Source organism: Leptidea sinapis, chromosome 34 (assembly GCF_905404315.1).
Source record: "Leptidea sinapis chromosome 34, ilLepSina1.1, whole genome shotgun sequence".
NCBI lineage: Eukaryota > Metazoa > Arthropoda > Insecta > Lepidoptera > Pieridae > Leptidea > Leptidea sinapis.
This window is the reverse complement of record NC_066298.1, coordinates 1,079,626-1,101,505: the sequence shown is the minus strand read 5'-3', so window position 1 is coordinate 1,101,505 and position 21,880 is coordinate 1,079,626. Positions and strand designations below refer to the sequence as shown.

At 34.2% G+C, this 21,880-nt stretch overlaps 1 protein-coding gene across 1 annotated transcript in view; it reads left to right on the top strand.

Annotated features, from left to right (window-relative positions):
- The first annotated feature begins 428 nt into the window (after nucleotides 1–428).
- Nucleotides 429–21,880, top strand: part of LOC126974856 (integrin alpha-5-like) — a 32,376-nt gene continuing 10,924 nt past the window's right edge. Inside the window, exons 1-16 of the mRNA XM_050822526.1 lie at nucleotides 429–512; nucleotides 735–885; nucleotides 2,245–2,369; nucleotides 3,844–3,911; nucleotides 4,666–4,717; nucleotides 5,267–5,377; nucleotides 7,702–7,785; nucleotides 8,551–8,649; nucleotides 9,688–9,773; nucleotides 10,484–10,693; nucleotides 12,813–12,915; nucleotides 13,891–14,064; nucleotides 15,276–15,367; nucleotides 17,243–17,333; nucleotides 17,949–18,091; nucleotides 20,274–20,473. Of these exons, the coding sequence (XP_050678483.1) occupies nucleotides 503–512; nucleotides 735–885; nucleotides 2,245–2,369; nucleotides 3,844–3,911; nucleotides 4,666–4,717; nucleotides 5,267–5,377; nucleotides 7,702–7,785; nucleotides 8,551–8,649; nucleotides 9,688–9,773; nucleotides 10,484–10,693; nucleotides 12,813–12,915; nucleotides 13,891–14,064; nucleotides 15,276–15,367; nucleotides 17,243–17,333; nucleotides 17,949–18,091; nucleotides 20,274–20,473 (1,799 nt within the window). The 5' untranslated portion in view covers nucleotides 429–502. The remainder of the gene's footprint in view (nucleotides 513–734; nucleotides 886–2,244; nucleotides 2,370–3,843; nucleotides 3,912–4,665; nucleotides 4,718–5,266; nucleotides 5,378–7,701; nucleotides 7,786–8,550; nucleotides 8,650–9,687; nucleotides 9,774–10,483; nucleotides 10,694–12,812; nucleotides 12,916–13,890; nucleotides 14,065–15,275; nucleotides 15,368–17,242; nucleotides 17,334–17,948; nucleotides 18,092–20,273; nucleotides 20,474–21,880) is intronic.

Below are 21,880 nucleotides of genomic sequence, written 5' to 3'. Positions count from 1 at the left end.
TCTAGTAAATGTATAGGAGAGTACTTTTTGAGAAAAAGTGACGAGAAGGACAAAACGTTAACCTGGTAGTAAGAGATAAGCCCTGCCAATTACAATTACTTATAATTATAATCTAAATTTAATATGTTAAAGGCACCAAAAATATCATTGATGTAACAGAAGAAACAATGCCTTGAGAAAAACTAGCGTCCATGGACTAAGGCTCTGAGCTACAACTTTCTATAATATCTGCTAAAATAAAAAAGATGATGGTCCAGTTTCAGTACCTAACTTTCGGAAAGCCAATATAAAAAAAATCTGGTGTGAATGCAATGGCGGATTTTTTTTTTGTAAAATAAACTAGACCAATACGGCCCTTGGGTATGATGACATAATTATAATATAACGTATATAGCTATAAATACATAAGTACATATACACATACACAAGGAAAACGCACAAACCAGGGATCTTTCATGTTATAGTGTCCTATTAAATGTGTGCTTAATAGCATTGTTCCAACATGATGTTATGTAAGTATTTAATAATATTGTAATTGGATGAAGAATACGCCCTTTATTTCGCAAATTTTGAAGATCTACTGCAACTTTTAAAAATTACATTGCTCCATAACATTTTTCCATTGAAGCACTTTTAAGTCCATTTTTGTTCCTGATCTTTAAATCCCTCTATTCCTTTCTATTTTATCAATTGTGTGTGTATTTTTATATTTTTATCGCAGTCATCTTTTACAGGTACTATATTATTAGTGATATTCCTATCATCACAAATATCCCAAAGCCATGGATTCTATCACGTGTCTTCGATGCAGACATTTGAACCGGAAATAAAATTAGAGGATGCATTATTTGGATACAGTATAGCTTATCAAGTGTCAACAAAAATGTAAGTTGTAGCATAAAACATATAACCCGGCAGTTGCAAAAGAACTCTTATACTAAATAACCACCTATTACCTACTTAAAAAAGTAGGTAACGTATGTCTTTTTTCGTTATCTCCGCAATTTATGGTATGATTTATATATTTTTTTTTCATTTAATTCCAGATTGTATATAAATCTCAGATCTGATGATAGTCATAGTTCTTAAGTTTAGCGAGGACTCCTCTGAATTATTACAGCGTTTTTACTTTCTTTGATAGCAATCAACTTTTATTTAGTAAATTTCTTTTCGTGAAATGGCTGATGATGCAGAAAACTACAAACAGCCATTGAAACTGGCGAATAATTCTTAGTGTTATCAACCAAATTTATGGTATCTTTTGAAAATAGTACCATCGAACAGATCTGGTGAATAAGCTGGGTAAAGGTTTACATCGGAATTCCTTAATTGAACGATCGAGTTGTTCGTGGTTATTTATGAAAGAGTGACAATAACATAACATAGCAGTTCGTAAAGCTTTGACATGGGGAGAAAAACTGATAAGAAACTCCCACACCATCTTTTAAATAATATAACAATGCGGGATAAATTATGATGATAAACGAGGATTTAATAATGATACAGGACTCGAACCCGCGTTCTTTCGCGTTCCGTGCGAGCGCTCTTCTACTGAGCCAACCGTTCGAGTGACGTAAAGTTCATAAGTCTTGATATGTCTTTGTTCAACTCTCAGGTGGTCATCATCTACAGGGTCTACTTTGAGATATATATATATATATGTATATGCATATTTTTATCCCCATTCGATTATTGTACTTGGTTTTTAAAGTTAAGGTAATAAAAAATCTTCAAACTCTCAAATTGCATATTATACTTTATACTAAGTAGTCAAATTCAAATTCAAATTCAAATTGTTTATTTCTCAAAATAGGATAACCGCATCACTTTTTGGAGTCAAGAAAATATGCAAAGAATAGAATAATACAGTCCTACTGCTTATAAATAAAAATAGTATGCGGACCTTAAAATTATTTACATTGCTTTAATCCCATGCACTTTTATCTGTTATTTAATCTTTAATTGTATAATAAGCTATTTTTAAAAGTTTCTATTTAACAAATATTTTAAACTTTTTTAATTGTAGTTTGCAAATTTCTTCAGGGATTTTATTATAAAAACGGACACATTGTCACTTAACATTTCAAAGTTTATGCCATTTTATTTTTTTTAACCTTAATTAATGTAAACATTAAATATATAAAGATTGTTATCATTGTTGACACAATATTTTGTAAAGAAAGTTTTTAGATACTTTGTCTTAACGCCGTGCTATTTAAACTAAGCTAAATAATTTTATTGCAGGTTGATTATAGGAGCACCAAAAGCTGACATTGTAGGCCAGATATACAAAGTAGACCTAAATAGAACACGGGCAGTTCCGGAAAAAATGGAATTAATTTTGAAAGGACAAAAACAATTGTTTACAGGTTATTTGATTTTAGCTAAAGGATATATTTCTCAATTAGATAATGGGGCTCAAAGCTTAATAATTTCACTAGCTCTCTATTTCATCTTTCACGGGGGGTTTTCCGAAGAGCTGTGTGACTTGATTCGTGCTGAAGAATACCACCTTCGCATGACACGTCACAGATGAGACTACCATCCTCACCATCTGGATGTGTGGCGTTCCTCCACAGTGCGGATTTCAAGGAACTTTCTTCCACGTACAACCAAGCTGTGGAATGAACTACCTTGCATGCGATTCCAGGACTATACGACATGGATATGTTAAGAAAAGCTCGTACACCGCTGAGAGGCCGGCAACTCTCCTGTGATTCCACTGATGTAGCAAGAGAATGTGGGTGGCGGTGATCACTTAATATCAGGTGACAATTTTGTCTTGTCAGTACAAAATGGTGCCACATTCCTGCTTTTTGCCAATGTTGTATAAATGTGTGTATATTCCATAAGGATATCAAAAGTGCTAGCCAGATTTTCATGTTAATTTCTGACAATCTTACAATGAAATTCAAAAAAATTTTCCCTTTTCGTATTCATACGCGCACTCCGTCCCTCTGGTGTTAGAAGACTTGCTTACTCATTGTGACATTGATTTATTTGCTGACAAATTTCAAACGATTGTTAATGACATGCATATTATGTTAGATGGTACTTGAATTATCTATTAATGTTAGTAACTTTCATTTTTTTTATTATTGACTTAAAACTTTGGAGCAATTTTGTTTGATTATTTGGCGCTATGGAGATTTTATATAACTTGACATTTTTTGTATTATTTTTTTACCTAAAATTTAAAATCTATTTTTTTTTCATTTAATTGTATATCTGGGACTAGCTTTTAAGCGCTTTGGGTAAAACGGTAAGTTTACAAGTTTATACAATAAATAAACTAAATAAGAGAGTATGTTCAGCTATGATCACATACCAACAGTATCCTCGTTTGTACTCCCCTTCATAAAAAAAATTAACCTAGTGATCTTGTGAAGTAAAGTAGCTATCAGAATTTTATTGTTTTTGGTCCCTTTCACAATAAAAAATTGCCATAGAGAAGCGTGGGCGCGCTTAAGTAGTAAGAATTTTTACCTACGTATTACTACGTACAAGATACGTGCCCATAGACTTTCATCTTATATATATTATTTTTTTTTTGTATGGAATAGGAGGACAAACGAGCGTACGGGTCACCTGTTGTTAAGTGATCACCGCCGCCCACAATCTCTTGCAACACCAGAGGAATCACAGGAACGTTGCCGGCCTTTAAGGAAGGTGTACGCGCTTTTTTTGAAGGTACCCATGTCGTATCGTCTCGGAAACACCGCACAAGGAAGTTCATTCCACAGCTTTGTAGTACGTGGAATTAAGCTCCTTGAAAACCCGCTCTGTGGAGGACCGCCACACACCCAGATGGTGGGGATTAATTATAGAAATCTTTTTTTTCAGATGTCGATGATAATAGCTATAACTACTGGCTTGGAGCAAGTGTCGCTGCAGATTCGAAACTCTTTGTGGTAAATTTATTCCATTTTATATTTGATACTTTTACTAACTATCTTACTATATTATTGTTATTGTCTGTACGAGGAGGACGATCCATTTTGCCTTATGCTGAGCGAATGCAATGAACTCCACTCTAAAAGAAGTCTCTAAAAAATGGAAAATGTCTTAAAGAAGTATCTAGAAGGACATGAACTCCCAAAAGATTTTGATCGAAACGATTGGCCTGAGAGAGGTACTGTAAAAATATCGATTGGTTGGATAAAGGACACAACAGATCCATAAGGGTTGCAGAGTTCTAGAAGACCATTTAATAAAATGTATTGACGTAAAGTTTATTAAAGCATGTTAGAAAACATTACTCATAATCACACAAAATACAAAAACGCACATAAGATGAGTCAAAAGCTAAAAAGGAATGGACACATTCTGAAGGACAAGAAAGAGAAATGGATAAAAACCGTTACAGAATGATATCCAAGAGACGGGAAATGAAGGAAAGGTAGACAGATTAGAGTGGAGGTGGGAGGACGCCTTTAAAAGGATAGCAGGACCCAACTAGATGGAAGTATCTAGAGAGCGAATAAAGTGTAAGTCGTTAGAGGAGGTCTTTGTCGAGAGACAAATTACTAGTTAAGTTAATTTATGTTTTATTTATAAGAAAAATTTAGTTAGTACTAATCATAAAGGCTATTTTATTTTATTTATTTATTTATGGGTTGAAAGCTGTTATTATAAAATAATCATTTTATATTTATATATTTTCAGGCGTGTGCTCCACGACATAATAATTTTACAAACGTGGGTTCCTCTCAATACAGTAAGTTATGTTCAATTTCAAGTTATATTTTCTAACGACAAACTACGTTACCTACGTTATAGACACACACAAACCACTCGTCAAAAATGTTCCACGCAGAACCCTGATACATTAAAATAACGTAAAAAGGATGGTGTTATTAAAACAATTAGTAAAACTACACGACAGTAAAGGACGAGACGAGCAGGACGTTCAGGTGACGGTATTTGATACGCCCTGCCCATTGCTGTTATAATGTTGCCAATGCCAATTACGACGATTTCGGGTCACACAAACCCACATAAACAAACATACGTTAATTTGAAGCCAATTCATTAAGTTAATAGTAATGTAAACAATGATTATGTTCGTTTACGTTTTTAGTTAATTCATTTAAGAATATATTAAGATTTAAAATGGAGGAAGATCGGTGTCTTTCAATAAAGGCAATTAATTGCTTACCGGAGAACACTAGCCCAAATTATGATAATATTTGTCTTAGATGATGTAAATTTGATTTGATTTAATTTATTAAAGGTCATCAGTAAATAAAATGTTCGATTATTTCAGCGACGAGATCGACAATTATAGGCGCCTGCTTCATTCAGCCTACTAATGGCGATCTAATGAAATTGCCAGAAATTTCCATTAGAAGTCGTAAAATATTCGGGAAAAGTATTGGTGAGTACAAACCTTTTTCCACGCGACAGAAGTGAAAAATAATACGCAATACAACAACCTATTTTGTTCTATATTCAAAACTAATAACATTTACAATGTACATAATTATATTATGTATAAATTCCTCTAGTAAATGTTGCTCCCATTATCGCGCCCCTATTCCACGGTCGTGATAGCTCATATTTAATACGTACAAAATAAAGTGCTCAGCGTGCCTAAGAAATTTACATTTCAAAGAACAAATACCTCCGAGAACACTTCTTGGATATTGAACTCTTAACGTAACAAAAAAGTCACAAGAAATAAATAATTATGTTGCTAAATGGTAGCAACATCGCTCAGCTATAAACTTCTTCTTTTTCACATGCCTCTTCGTTTCTGGAGGTCTGCAGTCAGTTTTGTAAAATACGAGCACAATTGTTGTGCCGCTCAGAGTTTTTGGGTTTTTTAAGAACCCTGAGTGGCACTGCATTAATAATAAATTTCTTTATTGGGGAAACAGAGGCCCATATTTTGTTAGTAACAGGCTTAAAAAACTATGTTAGTGTATTACATTTTCTACAATTTGCTTTATATAATATAATTTATTCCTAATACATAATTAAAACATAGTATAACTTTGATAACAATCTGAGACAGTGTGTTTTTATCGGACAAGAACTTGAACGAATCTTTGCAGTATTGGCGAATCCAGTTTTCCCGCTATCATATTCAGGATACTGTCTGAGCTCTAACGCAGCCTTGCCAGGACGGATGACGTCCTTTTCCTTATGATGGCATAGAAATCATCCGTTCGTGCTTCAGCAAACATGCCTGATGCCGAACAAAACCGCGGCAAGCCCAGCAGCATCCTGAAACTGTTGTTATACTGCACCCTTAGCGTGTCGAGTGTCTATTGAGTGTAGTTGGTCCACAGCCCCCCCGTGTAGAAGGTTTGACAGTAGGCTTTAAACAGCGTAATTTTTGCTTCCTTGCTACATCGGGTGAACCTCCGTGCCAATTGAGGAGGCTCATATTGCACTTGTTTACGAGAGATCAGGTATTCACTTTTGGCCACGTTATACACTAAACCATGTCTACCAGCGTACTCCTCACATGATTGAAGCAACTCTCTGATCAAGCCGGCCGTGCGACCCAACAACACCATGTCATCTGCATAGCTTAGATTATTTAAACAGATACCGTCTATCCAGCACCCGACTGGCTTTTCGCTGAGTTCCACGATCAGCTCATTCACGTACAAATTGAAGAGCTTAGGCGAGGTTAAGCCCCCCTGCCTCACCCCGCACTCCAACCCGTACGGCTCAGAGAGCTCCCTTCCCCACCTTATACTATTTAACTGGTTCGCGTACCAAAATCGCATAATATTAAGCAGCTCCGGTTGTACGCCAGCTCTCTCCATCTTTTCCCAAAGCACATTGTATACCACTAAATCGAAAGCCTTGGATAGATCAAGGAAACAGGCGTACACCGGCGTTTTTCGGCTGGTATAATATTGGACAATCTGCTTCAGGCTTAATATCGCGGTTTCCGTTGAAAGTCCAAGTCGGATTCAAAGTGCCCGTCATGAAATTGAAGAATTCGCTGAGCTTTCGGTCAATCAGACTATCGAATACCTTGGCAACTATGGTAGCAAGCGATATGGGTCTATAATTAGACCGGTCAGAAATGTCACCCGTCCTGTTTTTAACAATGGGGACTACTATTGTTCTCATCATGTTCATAGGGATATATGAGTGACTAATACAAAACGAGTAAAACATCGACAACACCCGTGGTAAGTGAAAGACCGCGTATTTCAGATGTTCTATGCTGAGGCTGTCGTGTCCAGGTGATTTTCCCCTGGTCATTTTGTTTATTATTTTTGAGATGCATTGTACAGGGGCAGGGCCTATCAATTACCATCAGTTGAAAATCCTGCTCGTCTCGTCCCGTATTGGCATAAAAAAAAGTTTCCTTGTCCATGCCTTGTCGGAATAGTTCTTGGACTGTCATGCCAGTCCACTCCCTAATGTTTCTGAGCCAAGACTTCAAATTTTCCCCAAATTTTTAAAATAGTTTGCAGCAGGCGGTACGTTTTGTTACTGCGCGTATACGACCGAGATACGATATATTACGTTGTTTGATGGTTATCACTAACTCAATATTCTTCTGTTCAGTAACAAGCATATTAATATAAATATTATTCAAAAACACACCTTTTTTGTCACCTGATGTTAAGTGATCACCACCGCCCACATTCTCTTGCAACTCTATAAGATTCACTGGAGAGTTGCCAGCCTTTTTCCTATTTTAATTTCCTAATTTAATTCCTATTTTTGTAGCTCATACAATGGATACGTTAGGCTTCACTATTCAAATCACAAGCTCAAGTGAAGTACTAATTGGCGGAGCCGGCGCCAACAAAGGTATTCAAACTTTAATTTTAAGGTTTATTAACTATATTAGTAGTTTTCTTGTTTTATTCTCAAGTATAACATAATACCAAGTTTATTTGTAACGCCGTATATGTTAATTGATATTATTGATGTAGAAGCTTAAAATAATTAGATAGCTTCTAATTACGTCATCATACCACTAATATCCTTGATTAGTGGTATTGGTATTAATTTAATATCGGTTCTTTTGCATATAATCGTGGCGAAAGAGTTTGAGTCGAAAGGAAGAGGCGTTGGCGGTGAGTTTGGAAATAGCGAAGGCTATCGATCAGGTGTGACATAAAGCGCTTATAGCGAAACTGCTATCCTATGGGCTGCCCGAGGGTTGTGCAAATGGGTCACTAGCTTCTTGGCCGATCAGAGCATCAAGGTTGTTATCAACGGTGCATGCTCCGACTTAAAAGCCATAAACACTGGTGTCCCGCAAGGCTCCGTGCTATCCCCTACACTGTTTCTTCTGCATATCAATGATTTGCTGCAAACCAGCAGTATTCATTGATATGCAGACGACAGCACTGGGTATGCTTCATACACCAGCCGTGCTAATATGTCCTGGGATAGCGTTGACGAGAAAGGGAACGGCATATTTGGCGTCGATATATCGAGCCATAAGATAATTTGTACCTATTGCGCCATCGAGGCGTCTAATTTCGAGTTACCGAAGCTTTAAAAAACAATTGGACAGAAAATATTTCATTCAAATAAAGCATGAACTAAATATTATTGTTTTTGCAGGTCGAGTTTCTATGTATAACAATCCATTGACCTCAGAAGTACCGCCGCTGATATACAAGACAAACTCTGTAGAAAATGAAGACTATTTGTACAACTTCGGTATGAAGCAATATTCAATACTTATTATTAGTGTTTATAAATTTAATTTTAGTCTCAAATTCAATGATAAATGCATGTACAATATACAGCGTGAAGTTACAATGGTGACAATGAAAGAACGCACGGTTACTTAGCTGAAATCATAAAAATAATCACCTCAATAAATTAATTTGCCATAATAATTTCTCTTTCGCCTAGTAATTTCATTACCTACGGCGCCCTTCGGAGAGAAACACAGTTATGCTTACACATTACTACTTCACGACAGAAATCGTCGTTGTGGTACCCATAATCTAGCCGACATCCTGTGCAAAGGAGCCTCCAACTCTTAGATGAATATCAAAATGTCATGGGGGCATATTTTTATAGATTTTATTAGATTTTTTTTTTTTGAGCCACGACATAATAAATTACTAATTTTATCAAGTAATTATTGTACGACACTAAAAGATATCATTTTTATAGATTTAAGGACAAACGAACAATTTTTTTTAAACCTGATACTAATAATTTTATAATATAATTTTACCAGTGGGCTCCCTTGCACAGGACTAGATTTTGGGTACCACAACGGCGCCTATTTCTGCGGTGAAGCAGTAATGTGTAAGCATTACTGTGTTACGGTCTGAAGAACGCGGTAGCTAGTGAAATTAATGGGCAAATGAGATTTAAAATCTTATGTCTCAAGGTGATGAGCGCAGTTGTAGTCCGCTCAGAATTTTTGTGGGTATTTCAATAATCCTGAGCGGCACGGCAGGGCGTCTTAACTACTATCAGCTGAACGTCCTGCTCGTCTCATCCCTTCTTATCATAAAAGAAACTTAAGTTAATACCGGTTCCGTGGACGCTCTTGCAACACCAAAGCATTCTTAGGTGCGTTGTACGTTAAATGGTCACCTGTTTTAAGTGTCTCTTCTACAACACTTGTATTGGCTATAAACATTAAATTCAATTAACTTACATTAAATAAAATTAACTTACATTAAAATGTTATTAACTAACATTAAATTAATTTAAATTAACTGATTGTTACATTAGGATACAGCATTGCTGTGGGGAAGTTTTTCAACAACGAGACGGTATATGCTATCAGTACCCCATATGGCGATATTGGAATAGGAAAGGTAACATGTGTGTTCTTTAAATATTCATACATATTACATCCAAACAACGAGATTCATCATCACATTTTCCTCAAAATGATCCAGATTCGGACATTATTTCAAACACGCAGAATATATAATCTACAATAATCTCTATTCCTGATAAAACTGTAACAAGAAATTTTCACAATTATTGCGAAAATGTCTTAAATGTAAAATACATACTAAGTTTTTAGTTGTTTTATTATTGGATACTATTTAATTTTAATTTAGTTGGTACTCTATGTGTTATTAAATAAAAATGTTGCAATATAAAATGAGGCTCCTTTTATTCCCTCATAGTAGGTGATGAAAAGTAGAGTGTATCAATCGGGCGCAAAATATATTTTTGGCTCGAGCGACGTACTTTGAATCCCTCGAATAAATTTAAGTAGAATCCGGAACGTAATTCTACTTAAATTTACTATAGTATTAGGATCATGAGACGAGAAAGTAATTAAACAACCGAGTATCCAATCAAGCCATTATTCAATATTATACTTAATATACGGTGTTTTTTTAACTGAGAAGAATACGGAAATTCACATAAGTTATAAATTAATTTGGCTATTGTAGTATTTATATTATTGTAGTATTTATTTTATTTAGCTGTGAATTATTTACACAAATGATTAAAAATCAATGTTTTTTCTCGTTTATCCCATAAAAATAATTCAAACATTAATTTTCAGGTGTTTTTTTACAATACCCAACTCGACAACATAAAAGTAATATCGGACGACATAGCGGGGAATTTGTACGGAGCTTCTCTGTGTGTGGTTCATTTGAATGACGTGCGAGATTCATTGATAGTTGGTGCACCGTTGTACACGGACTCTTACGATGAGTATGACAAAGGAGCGGTTTATATCTACAAAAGCAGTTCAGAACAATCTTCAAGGGTAAGTACTAGGTTCAGCTGCAATATTATAATACGCCTTAGGCTAGGGTTACTATGGATGCGAGTTCTGATGTAAATTTGTTCTGACGAGTTCTGACGGATTCGTCAGAAGAAACAAACGCCTGGTATCCATTGACAGTGTTCACACTGGCAACGACGAACGCGTCAGAACATGCACGACGTCGTCAGAACCACTCGGGCGTTCTAACGAGTTTGATTTTTTCGCACGACCTGCGTCTGCGAATTTCGAGTGATTTGGTTTCCACCATGGATTACGATATTGATCAGTCTCGTGTACGAGAACAGGTGTTTGTGCGATATGAGAGACAAAAATTATCACAACAGAGATATTTTTCGGCAAAAGTGGGAGAAATTTGTCCAGAACTCAACACTAGCAGTAAATACAATTTTTTATTTTGATGTGGGGTTTACATTTATTAGGTACATGAGCAATAAGAATTAATGTTTACATTATATCTATGAAGATCATGACTTGTAGAGCTATAGATTATTACAGTGTTGAAACGGAATTTCACCTGCTGGACTAACAGAATAATTTTTCAAGGTTTCTCTAGTCTCATTCGCGCTTCTTCCGTAGTGATTATATCTCCGTGAAACTGGCACATTGTGTAGGGAGTCAAAGTCCACCTCGGGAATATCAACGGAAGTAAGACCTTCTCTATCGATGTCAAATCAAATTCATCAAATTCGTCCATCTTCGCTGGACGGCAGAAACGAACTGAATATCAGAATAACAGAAAACGCGAATTGTGTAAACGCTTCGTTCTGACGAGGACTTCGGACGTACTCGTCAGAACAAGTTTTCGTCAGAACTCGCATCCATAACCCTAGCCTTAGGGGAGTAATACCAGTGGGACGCTTCTTTGCACAGGAAGCCGGCTAGATTATGGGCACAACAGCGCCTATTTCTGCCATGAAGCATTAATGTGTAAACATTACTGTGTTTCAGTCTGAAGGTCGCCGTAGCTGGTGAAATTACTGGGCAAATGAGACTTAACATCTTATGTCTCACGATGACGAGCGCAATTGCAGTGCCGCTCTGAATTTTTGGTTTTTTCAAAAATCCTGAGCGGCACTGCATTGTAATGAGTAGGGCGTGTAAATTACCATCAGTAGTCATGTAGTTTGTCCTTATTCTCCAAAAAAATATGAAATGCATAAGAATAAAAATTTTTAGACGTTTTTTTGCTCTGTAATCGGTACCATGCAACCCAATTTGCAGCATTTCTTACAATAAAACTATATTGAATACCAGTTTTTCTTTAACTGTTGTTGGATGACTCGTGTAGGGCATTAGGTTTGAAGCATTTTATTGCAACACTTTACATAATATATTGTATTTGAAATTATTTGTAAAACGATGAAACTGTAAATGTTGATTTAAAATAGTGGCAATTAGTTCCCTGCTACTTCTTCGTTAGAAAAAGTTTCTTTCAAGAAGAGCACTTGGAATTTTTTTACATTAAATTTTCCGAAGTGGTGGTAAATGTAAAAAGAAAAGAAAACTTTTGAGATTCATAAGAGTCATTACCTCGACTTACATGAATAAAGTGATTTTTGAGTTGTTTCAATGCTCATAAACGCAATGCTTTAATACTTTTTTAACGAGAAAATGACCCGTTGGCAACACAGTTAACGTGATCTTAATAATAACGATTTATAAAATACCCTCTTTTTGTTTTTATGAAAATAAAGGACGAGACGAGCAGGACGTTCAGCTGAAGGTAATTAATACGCCCTGCCCATTACAGTGTAGTGCTGCTCAGGTATTAAATCATTAAATATAAAAAGGCATTTATTCCCTCAACATTGATTCCTTTTTCTTTTGGATGTCATTTTTAAAGTATTAAATTAAGACCAGAGGAGAAGTGTCTCCTGCAAATCCACACCTATGTAGTGACATAGGTGTGGATTTGCAGCTTATAGAGAGAGCTAGAATGTGGGACGTCTTGGGATATGGTCTCGTCCTTTTGATGATCCCCAGTATATTTGAAGCCAAATCATTGGCTTTGCTGTCCAGTTGACTATAAAGGAACTCAGCTTGAATAAGTTCAGAACTACGCTTTGTTGTTTAATTTTAATAAATCATTTAATTTCAGGGATTCGGGAAGAAGAACAAGATAATAAAAGGTTTCTCAGACGGTGGATACTTTGGTTACGCGATAGTTAACTTAGGCGATATGGATGGGGACAATAAAGATGGTAAGTATTACCAATATTGGAAAATAATGAGTACAGCGTAACGAATTAGAAAGAGGTGTAGCTTCTAAATGTGTTGTCGTGTACTTGAGAGTTAAATCACAAGTGGTAAGAACGCTTAATTAATTAATTTCGTCGACGCAATGGCTAAGCAATATGTAACGCATATTAAGAATTCAATTTTTTAAATTAAATTATATTTAAAACTCATTTGATAAATCTGCCATCCAAAAGGAAGTGAAATATTTCGGACTTGAGAAGAATGGGCGTAAGACACTCAGTGGGACTTTGTTTTTATAACATTCAAATTGTTTTGTACATTATCTGGGATATTGTTGTAAAAGCAAATACAACGCCACACAATAGACTACTTACTCCAGTTAGCCGAGTAGTAGGCATTATATGTATATATTGGTACCTGGTGTTAACATTATCGCCATGCCAGTTTCTAGCAAATTCACTTAAGTGCCTATGTATCTACATAATATTATCAAGAGTATATTGAGAAGCAACAGTCAATATGTTAATTTCTTTAAATTTTGCTCTCGATGGGTCTTTAGGATAGAGGTTATAAATAGCGCGAATAGCCCTCTTCAGCAGCACAAAGATGGTATTGATATTGGCAGCATTGCCCCATAGCAATATACCATAGGACATAATATTATGAAAATGAGTAAACTACACTAGTCGCGCTGTATCTACGTAGCTTAACAGTCTAATATTTTTTAACCGCTTATTCTGCAGAACTCTCCACGAAACATTAAATTAAAAGAATTAATCAAACGTTAAAATGCGAAATTCAACCGGCATCATGTTTAAAACTATCTCGCCTAGCACAGCCTCTCTGTGGCATCAATTATTGACAGTTTTCCGATACGTCGATAGGGCCCTTCAAGCATATAGTATACTGCCAACTTTTATAAAAAAATTAAAATACCCAGCCCTGACCACTTAGATATCTTTTCCATCTGCTTACAGAAGTAGCAATAAGCGCACCATATGAGGATGGAGGCGATGGCACCGTATACATATTCAGCGGAGAATCGTTACTAAATAACGGAAATTATGCGCAGAAGTTGAAACCTGAGAAATTTAGAGGTTTCGGATTAAGTATGACTGCTCTCCAAGATCTGGACAATAATGGTTGCAGGGGTGAGATTATAATATAATAGAAGGTATTGATGATAATAGACAGTTTGTATTAAAAACTTGAACTGGACTTCTCCGCCAGTATGTGTCCTTATTTACCTCTCTCCTTTGGGAGACAAGCGTGATTACCGCAATAATAACGTAAGTACTGATAAAACTGATAAATTTTTGTCGAGTCTTCGGATTTGGATGTATACATTTTTAAAACAAAAGAAAAACTGTCGCAGTTTTGTTTTGTCTCGACTTTAGGGGACGACAAAAAGAAATCGTAACGCTTTTGGACTAACAGTACAGTTGATATTTGAATGTATATATTTGTTGTTTATGTTAGTTTTAATTTTATGTAGTCATAGTATTGTAAATATAGTTATAAGATTTGTTTTTTTTAAGATATTATATATTAATACATTTGTATATCCAAAGATATGTTCTATCGTATGGTTTATTCAGCTAGCAAGGCAAATATGGCTAGTAAAAAATCGAAAACTATTTTGTGACACCTATCAAATGCTCTTATAAATTAAGTTCTCTCAATTAGGAGAGACCAGATAGAATACTAACCAGTACGTTAACGTTTTAATGCTACTAAAAAAATACCTACATATCGTTTCTTAACGTTAAAAGGAGCGAACAACTGGGCAGATATGATATTCTTCCTACCAAGATTCATTTTTTTTCCATAATAGATTATAAGCGCCATGGAATGATGGTTATGGAAGACCAAAACAAAAGATTTCTATTTCCATCAGTTTAGATATGTTTCTTTTGTTATATGAATATATTTTACAATGGAGAAGAATTGAAAAATAAAAATAATAGTTATTATAAAACAAAGTAGTTTAGGAAGGGACCTTCTTACAGTTAGCCAGTGTTCGTCAAAATATAGTTTATATTACATATATAATAATTGTAGGGAAGATAAATAACGATTAAATTTGTAATGAAATGGGATGACACGCAAACATCCTCCCGTCCTTTCAAATTGGCCCGTGTTCATTGAAAGTTCCATTGTGTTTATATTCTTATTTCCCTGTATGTAGATATGAAAACATCGCATAAGGACGTAATTTCCTAACGTAAGCTAACCTTCCGTAAGCTTAACAGTTTGTCTTCCTGTTCCATAATTTTTTTTTTTAATGAAACAATGATACTATTTATAAGATGTATATTAAACACTCTCTGAGTTCTTTAATAATAACTTATTTTAATTTTAGCACTAGCTATCGGGGCACCACATGGTAACAAAGTTGCATTATATAAATGTTCCAGTGCGATCACAGTGAAACTCAGTTTTAATCTACCACAGGTAATATCATCACAAGTTTATCAAATATTATTCGTACTAGTTACATTAACAGTCCAATCACTTAGGATTAAGATCACAAAAACTCACAATGACGAAAACTAGCTCATTTTTTTGCAATCACAGGCTACGTCCTTATCTGGCTTTTCTTTGATTGCCGATAGATATAGATATATTAATTTACCATAGGGAGTGACAATAACATATGGTACAATAGGACTTGGTCATAATATGAGCCGTGACGTCATGAAACAACGCCAAAAGTGCGTTACCATAAGGGCTTCTACATGAATTCTGCGACGCGCAATAATCATGTTTTGTATATCAGATTTTCAAGAAAAATTAATTTCGCACAATGTGGTAGTATAGTAACCGAGTAACAAATTTATGTGTTTCGCAGTATTTATAAAATAACACTTCTTATAGAGCGTTTGGGAAAAAATGATAAAAGTGAGAGTAGGAGTTTTGCACGAAGCGAAACCGACAACATTAAGGTAATTAAATCCACGTATTCATTAGTAAACATTTGTTAATAAACACTGTTTATAAACTGTTCATAAACAATGTTTCCTAATGTTTCATCATCTCTGTAAACAGTTCATAAACATAGGTGATGAAACATTGTTTATGATACGTGTTGCCGTGCTCCCCACTACGAGTGGAGAGCAAGACGAAACATCTAGTTTATAAACAAAAGCCAACAGGTTAAATACATAACTTCTATTCAACAAATAGTTTCAAATCCACCACCTTTCTCCTTTTTTTTTCGATTAATGCTCTTGTGAATTATTATGTAAGCAGCACAGAGCATCACTACCTCCTCGGGCGACATCCTGTGAACAACTGACAAGTGACAAGTGTGGACGGCCAAGTTTCAGAAACATGTGTTTATTGTAAACTTGTTTAACGCAAGTCATAAACAGTTTATCAACAAATGTTTACTTGAATAGTGTTTATGTGCTATCTTTATTAATAATTGTTAAGCAAGTGACGCTGTCAATACTAACAATTGGTAACTATATTTTCAAAGAACTATTATTAACCACACATTGTAAATATTTATAAAGACTAGCTGACCCGGCAAACGTTGTTTTGCCATTATAAATTAAATTGTATTGATCTTTTGCTTGCTAGTTGATAAGAGATGGCGCTAGTTGTATTCATTAGTAACAATCACACTTCTTTTATATTTTGTATAATTCACACTTTAGTTTTATAAATTATAACCTATTTGTTATTCTGGTGTGTAAGCTATATTATTGTAAAGTTTCATCAAAATCTATTCAGTAGATTTTGCGTTAAAGAAGTTCAAACATACATCCAGACATACAAACTTTCACGTTTATAATATTACTAGGATATATTACAAATTTCTTTATTTCCTACATAAGAGCTTACTATCTCATTAATAGAAGCAATTAACAATTTAGGCCTTTAATAGGTATTTATAGAGATCAGAAAATTTATTTCTAATCTAAATCTACGAATTGGCGGATCAAAATTTATTAACCTTATAGATAAGCTAATGCAATATTATGTTCTAACGAGTCCAGGAAAACTGGGAAACTCAAAGAAAACTGGGGACCTAACAGAGAAAGGACCTTAATTTATTTTTATAGTTGTTTTTATGGAATAATTAGTGGACGGGTTCACGAGTTAACTGATGATTTGCGATCACTGTGCTGTGGTGTTCTGCCACACCCTCTTGTATTTCCTTTCTCTCCATTCAAGGACTCTACGTTTTATTTATATAGTTTATTAATACTATTACTTATATCTCTTAAATATTTAAACTTCTCTCGACAGATATTCGCTAATACCATACCTTCACCGGGCTATTCATAATAAATTCTACAAGAATTCTGTTTTAAATTTTAGATTCAGGGATTTCTGCTAGAGAATCAAATAATAAGTTTTACTATATGTCTCTCTGTCACTTATCCTGAAAAACCGGAAGTTATTAACGCTGGTAAGTAGGGTATAACATTTTAGTCATTGAATAAAGAAAAACTGCTAAATCAATTCGGCACACGTTACGAATTTCGCTAAATAGCGCCTAACTTAATAAAATTTATTAAAAATATAATAATGTTCATGACTGTTCATATGGTAATAAAGGTCTTTTATCTACACCCATGCTTTAAATCCTCTATTAAAGATTCTAATACAGTTAGCTTATTGCCAACATTAAAACACCCAATGTCCTAATAACCATTACATGATCCAAATGAGTATTGTAATGAAATTCAGTACATTATATCATCCGTTTTCATAATAACACTCCTTTGGATGATATTATGGTTACTAGGACTGTTTTTTTTTAATGTTAGCAGCAAGCTAACTGTTTCAGAATCTTTTGTAGAGGATTCATATTATAGGTGTAGATAAAGTCATGTATGCAACTGTTTATAATTAGATATTAAAACACTCATGTGATACTATTATCATAGACGACTTCGCCTCGTGTGATAAACTCACGTTCGTGTTTCAATACCCCTTATTACACAACAGTTGCATAAATAACTATTAGAAATGAATAATTAAAGTAGCTATTAAATAATAAGTAGGGCATTTTTTTCTTCAGATATTGAAATTACAACAGAACTCACTCATCCAAATTCAGAACTCGTGAATGGAATAGACGGAAAGTATTCATACGTGGAAAACTTGGATAAGAAACTACCTTTCTATTGTAACACTCTCCAAGCTAAACTACGGAGGGATCAGGTAATTATACCGTCTTGTAAGTTCTAAATAGATCAGCTCCAGGTTGTTTACATTTTTTTAATTGTTAGAAATAGAAATATTTGTATACCTTAGGGAGCGACAATAACATAAATTGCAACAACATTTGGAAAACATCATAAAGCTTCATCAGTTCATAAAGAGGGGGACATGGGGAGAAGAACTGATAAGAAAATCCCAGCCCATCTTTTAAATGTTAGGACTAACAAAATTACATAGCCTTAATAAAATACTATAAATTGGCCTGCAAAGAACCATGCATTATTATGTCCTATACAACGTGAACCAGAAAGGGTATAACATCCCTTCAATGGTACGTTATTTGGGTCATATGCAATAGTATGGTGATGTTTAAGTTTTAATAAATAAATAAAAAAAAAGAAAAAGACTTCCCTACGAAATAAAAATATTATTTTTCAATTTCTTTTCTTAGACAACCCTAAATTTAAAGAGACTGCCAGTTTTAGGCGGGGCCTTTGTTTATAAACAGAATGAGGTCACCTACCTATGGACTTAAACATAAACAATAATCTATGATTAAGGAGTATGCACACTACATGAAATGTGGCTTGTGTCTATGTTATTATTCATTCATTTTTTACTTCCTGTTATTGAAACAAACAAAATAAGAAATTACATAACATTACACAGTTTCACGTCTGTATTTCTGAAGGGTTAGAGGTGTATTTTTCCACCCACGTTTCACTATGTTTAATTCCCACGTAATAAGGGGCCGGGCATCTACATTTCTAAACTATGGGCTGCTAGTGAGAAATTTCCTACGAAAAACTCAAGAACTGCCCCATTCCATACTCAGGCCGGGTACAAAACCCGGTCCGGGAATGGAGTACATATTATTTATACGAGGATGGCCAAAGATATCCATATTTGACAAAAAAAATCCGTGAAGAACAATTTCTTAATAGGAGTCTATTAGAATTGTCTTTATTGGATAAAACATTTTTGAATTAAAATGTCAAGACTCATTTGCCCAGTAATAAGAACAGCTACAGTGCCATTCAGACCAAACCATAATAATGCTTACATATTTTTGCTTCACGGCAGAAAAAGGTGCCGTTGTGGTACCCATAATCTACAATTACAAATTTGGAATTATTTTCAATGTAACTTGAAGAAAACTTCAAATAATTCTACATTGAAGTGCTTACGTAATAACTTATCAAAAATGTGAACTCATTTAATTTCGAACATAATAAACAAATCTTGAATTAAAAATGGTGCAGTGTGTAGGGTGCCTTTAGAATAGACATTTACACACACACAGAGCAGTAAATATCGTGTTACAAAGCACAATGCAAAGAGTTTAACGCAGACAGGCCGATCTTTTCAACCTATCATATTTAAAAAAAAAAAACAAAAAATGTAAAAACACAGTTACAATTGCACTAGTTTTTATCTTTTAAACGTGTTTTATTTAAATTTGTAACACTCGCGGAAATCAGAGTAAATACTAACATAACATAGTTTCATAATAAGATTAGAATTTAAAAAATCTTTATTGGGTAATACATAACCACAGTAAATACAAATTTAGAAGTATTTTTAATGTCAGCTAAAGCAAATGCACATACAAAATAACTTTGTCTTCATGGCAAAATGAGAACACAAATTGCTTCACAGCTGCAATGAATCGTAGGCATTTTACTATTATCTGATATTATGTCACATCTACGTTTTTCATCTGTTTAAGGTCAAAGAGAGTTCAAAAAAACAGCTGATTAGGGTTGAGGGAATCATAGTTTTTGCGAAAATTTAGCACTTTAAATATTGTATTAAAATATAATGCTTATTCATTTCTAACTTCACATAGTCATTAGAGATGACCTAAGGAATGTCTGGTTCAAAGCATAGTACACCCATTTAGTTTCACCTTGTATAATCTGCTATGCTATATAGTAGGCCTTCTTTGTCAAAAAATCTTTAGACTAGAATTTATACTGTTGGCTATATGTATTGTAAGGAAAGGGTTGGGATGTTTATTATATTTAATTTATATTTACCCATAATGCTATGGAAGTACATCGGTCTACTGTCTCATCTTTTTATCAGAGAGGGTATCTCCACAGTCATATTTATCGTATTCGCTAAAAATTCCAAGACACGTTCGTAGGTAAGCTAATCTTACAATCCACTTCTGTTTCAGAATAGTGAACTCTTCCAAATAATGAGATATAAAATAACAGCGAAACTGAAAAATGACCCGGAAGAACAGACCTTTAAACCTGCTCGTGTTGTTCTTTCTCAAAGCAGTAAACTAGCGCTCCAGGGTGAGGAATGGCAGTCTTCTTGCAATCTTGGTGCATGTGTGCCATTACTAAAACCCCACTTCATATCATCGATTCCGTAAGTACACTAGAAACCTTAATAATGAAGAAGTTGCGTCCAAAAATTTACGTTTGTTATCACCTAGCGGAAAACAAACGTATTTACTTATTTGATGGTATATATATTTATATTTGCTACTGGCTGTGGCATGAGTTTTTCAACTCTATGATAAAGTCTTATATGAGCATTAAAATCTTAAGGACTTGCTATTCTAACTTTCAGACTTCATAAAACTGTTCACTCATTCATAGTTACATGTGTAAAAATATATAACTAACTCACTTAATTGTAACTGTACTTCCATTACATAAATTTATAATAATAGTAATGCAATAATAATAGCATTTTTGTATTACAATGCATTAAATTCTTACAATATAATTTGCCAACCAGTTTGCTCACTTTTTACAGCTTGTGCATAAGCCTTCTCTAGCATTTTCCACTCCTTTATTTCTCCTCTCCATCTATACTACGTATATCATCCTCCCATCTTTTATGCTGTCTTCCTTTTCTTCTATTTGCGTTAAGTGATATCCACTCACTTTACCCATTCGTTTCCTTTATCTTTAAGGATCTGTCCTATACTATCCTTTTGTCTTTTGCTACAATTATTGGCCTTTCGGAACTTGGTTTTTCTTTCTATTTCTTCTTGTTTATTTTGTCTTTAAATCAAATAAAAGGCATATAAGGCATGGTGTTTTAGATAATCTTATGAGAGAAATAGATTCTTTGTCCAATCACCATGCTTACGAGAAAAATAAAATTATTCGTATTTAAGTACCGTTCTAGTTTATAATATTGAAAGATTTTCCGAACTGCTATATTGGTACTGTCAAAATTAATAAATTCCATATTTCACTGTATTTGGTAACTATGGCGTTTCCATTGCAATGCACTTTGGAAGAAAAGATAAAGGAGCTAAAACGGAACAATCTTGTAATATCTACTACAATATTTTTTGGCTTTCATCGTTGTTCGAGATCATTACATTACGGACTTCCAACAGTTTTGGATAATTTTACGTAAAACTAACTCATTTTGACGGAAAAAATACATATGAAAAATACCTTTATGAAGCATTTTACTAGTTTGTTATGAATTTTTACCTAACCTTTTTAATGTCTTACAAGCCAGCCAGATACAAATAGTACAGATGAAGAAGATATTTTATTACATGTTTAAACGTGCTTTATGCGAAAAGAATTTCTGTTCAACCCTTATTATAACACTAGTTCTGCAAACGGTTTGGTGCAAATTAATATAAAAAAATTCTCTCTATTCCATTGCAGAATTTCAATATTTTTAAATTATTCCCAATACTTTCAGAATTATTGCAATTTAATAATTGCAATTATAAAATAAAATACTTTAATAATGTACATAAGACATTATTTCGACAGTAAGGCTGAGTAAGATCTATAAAGC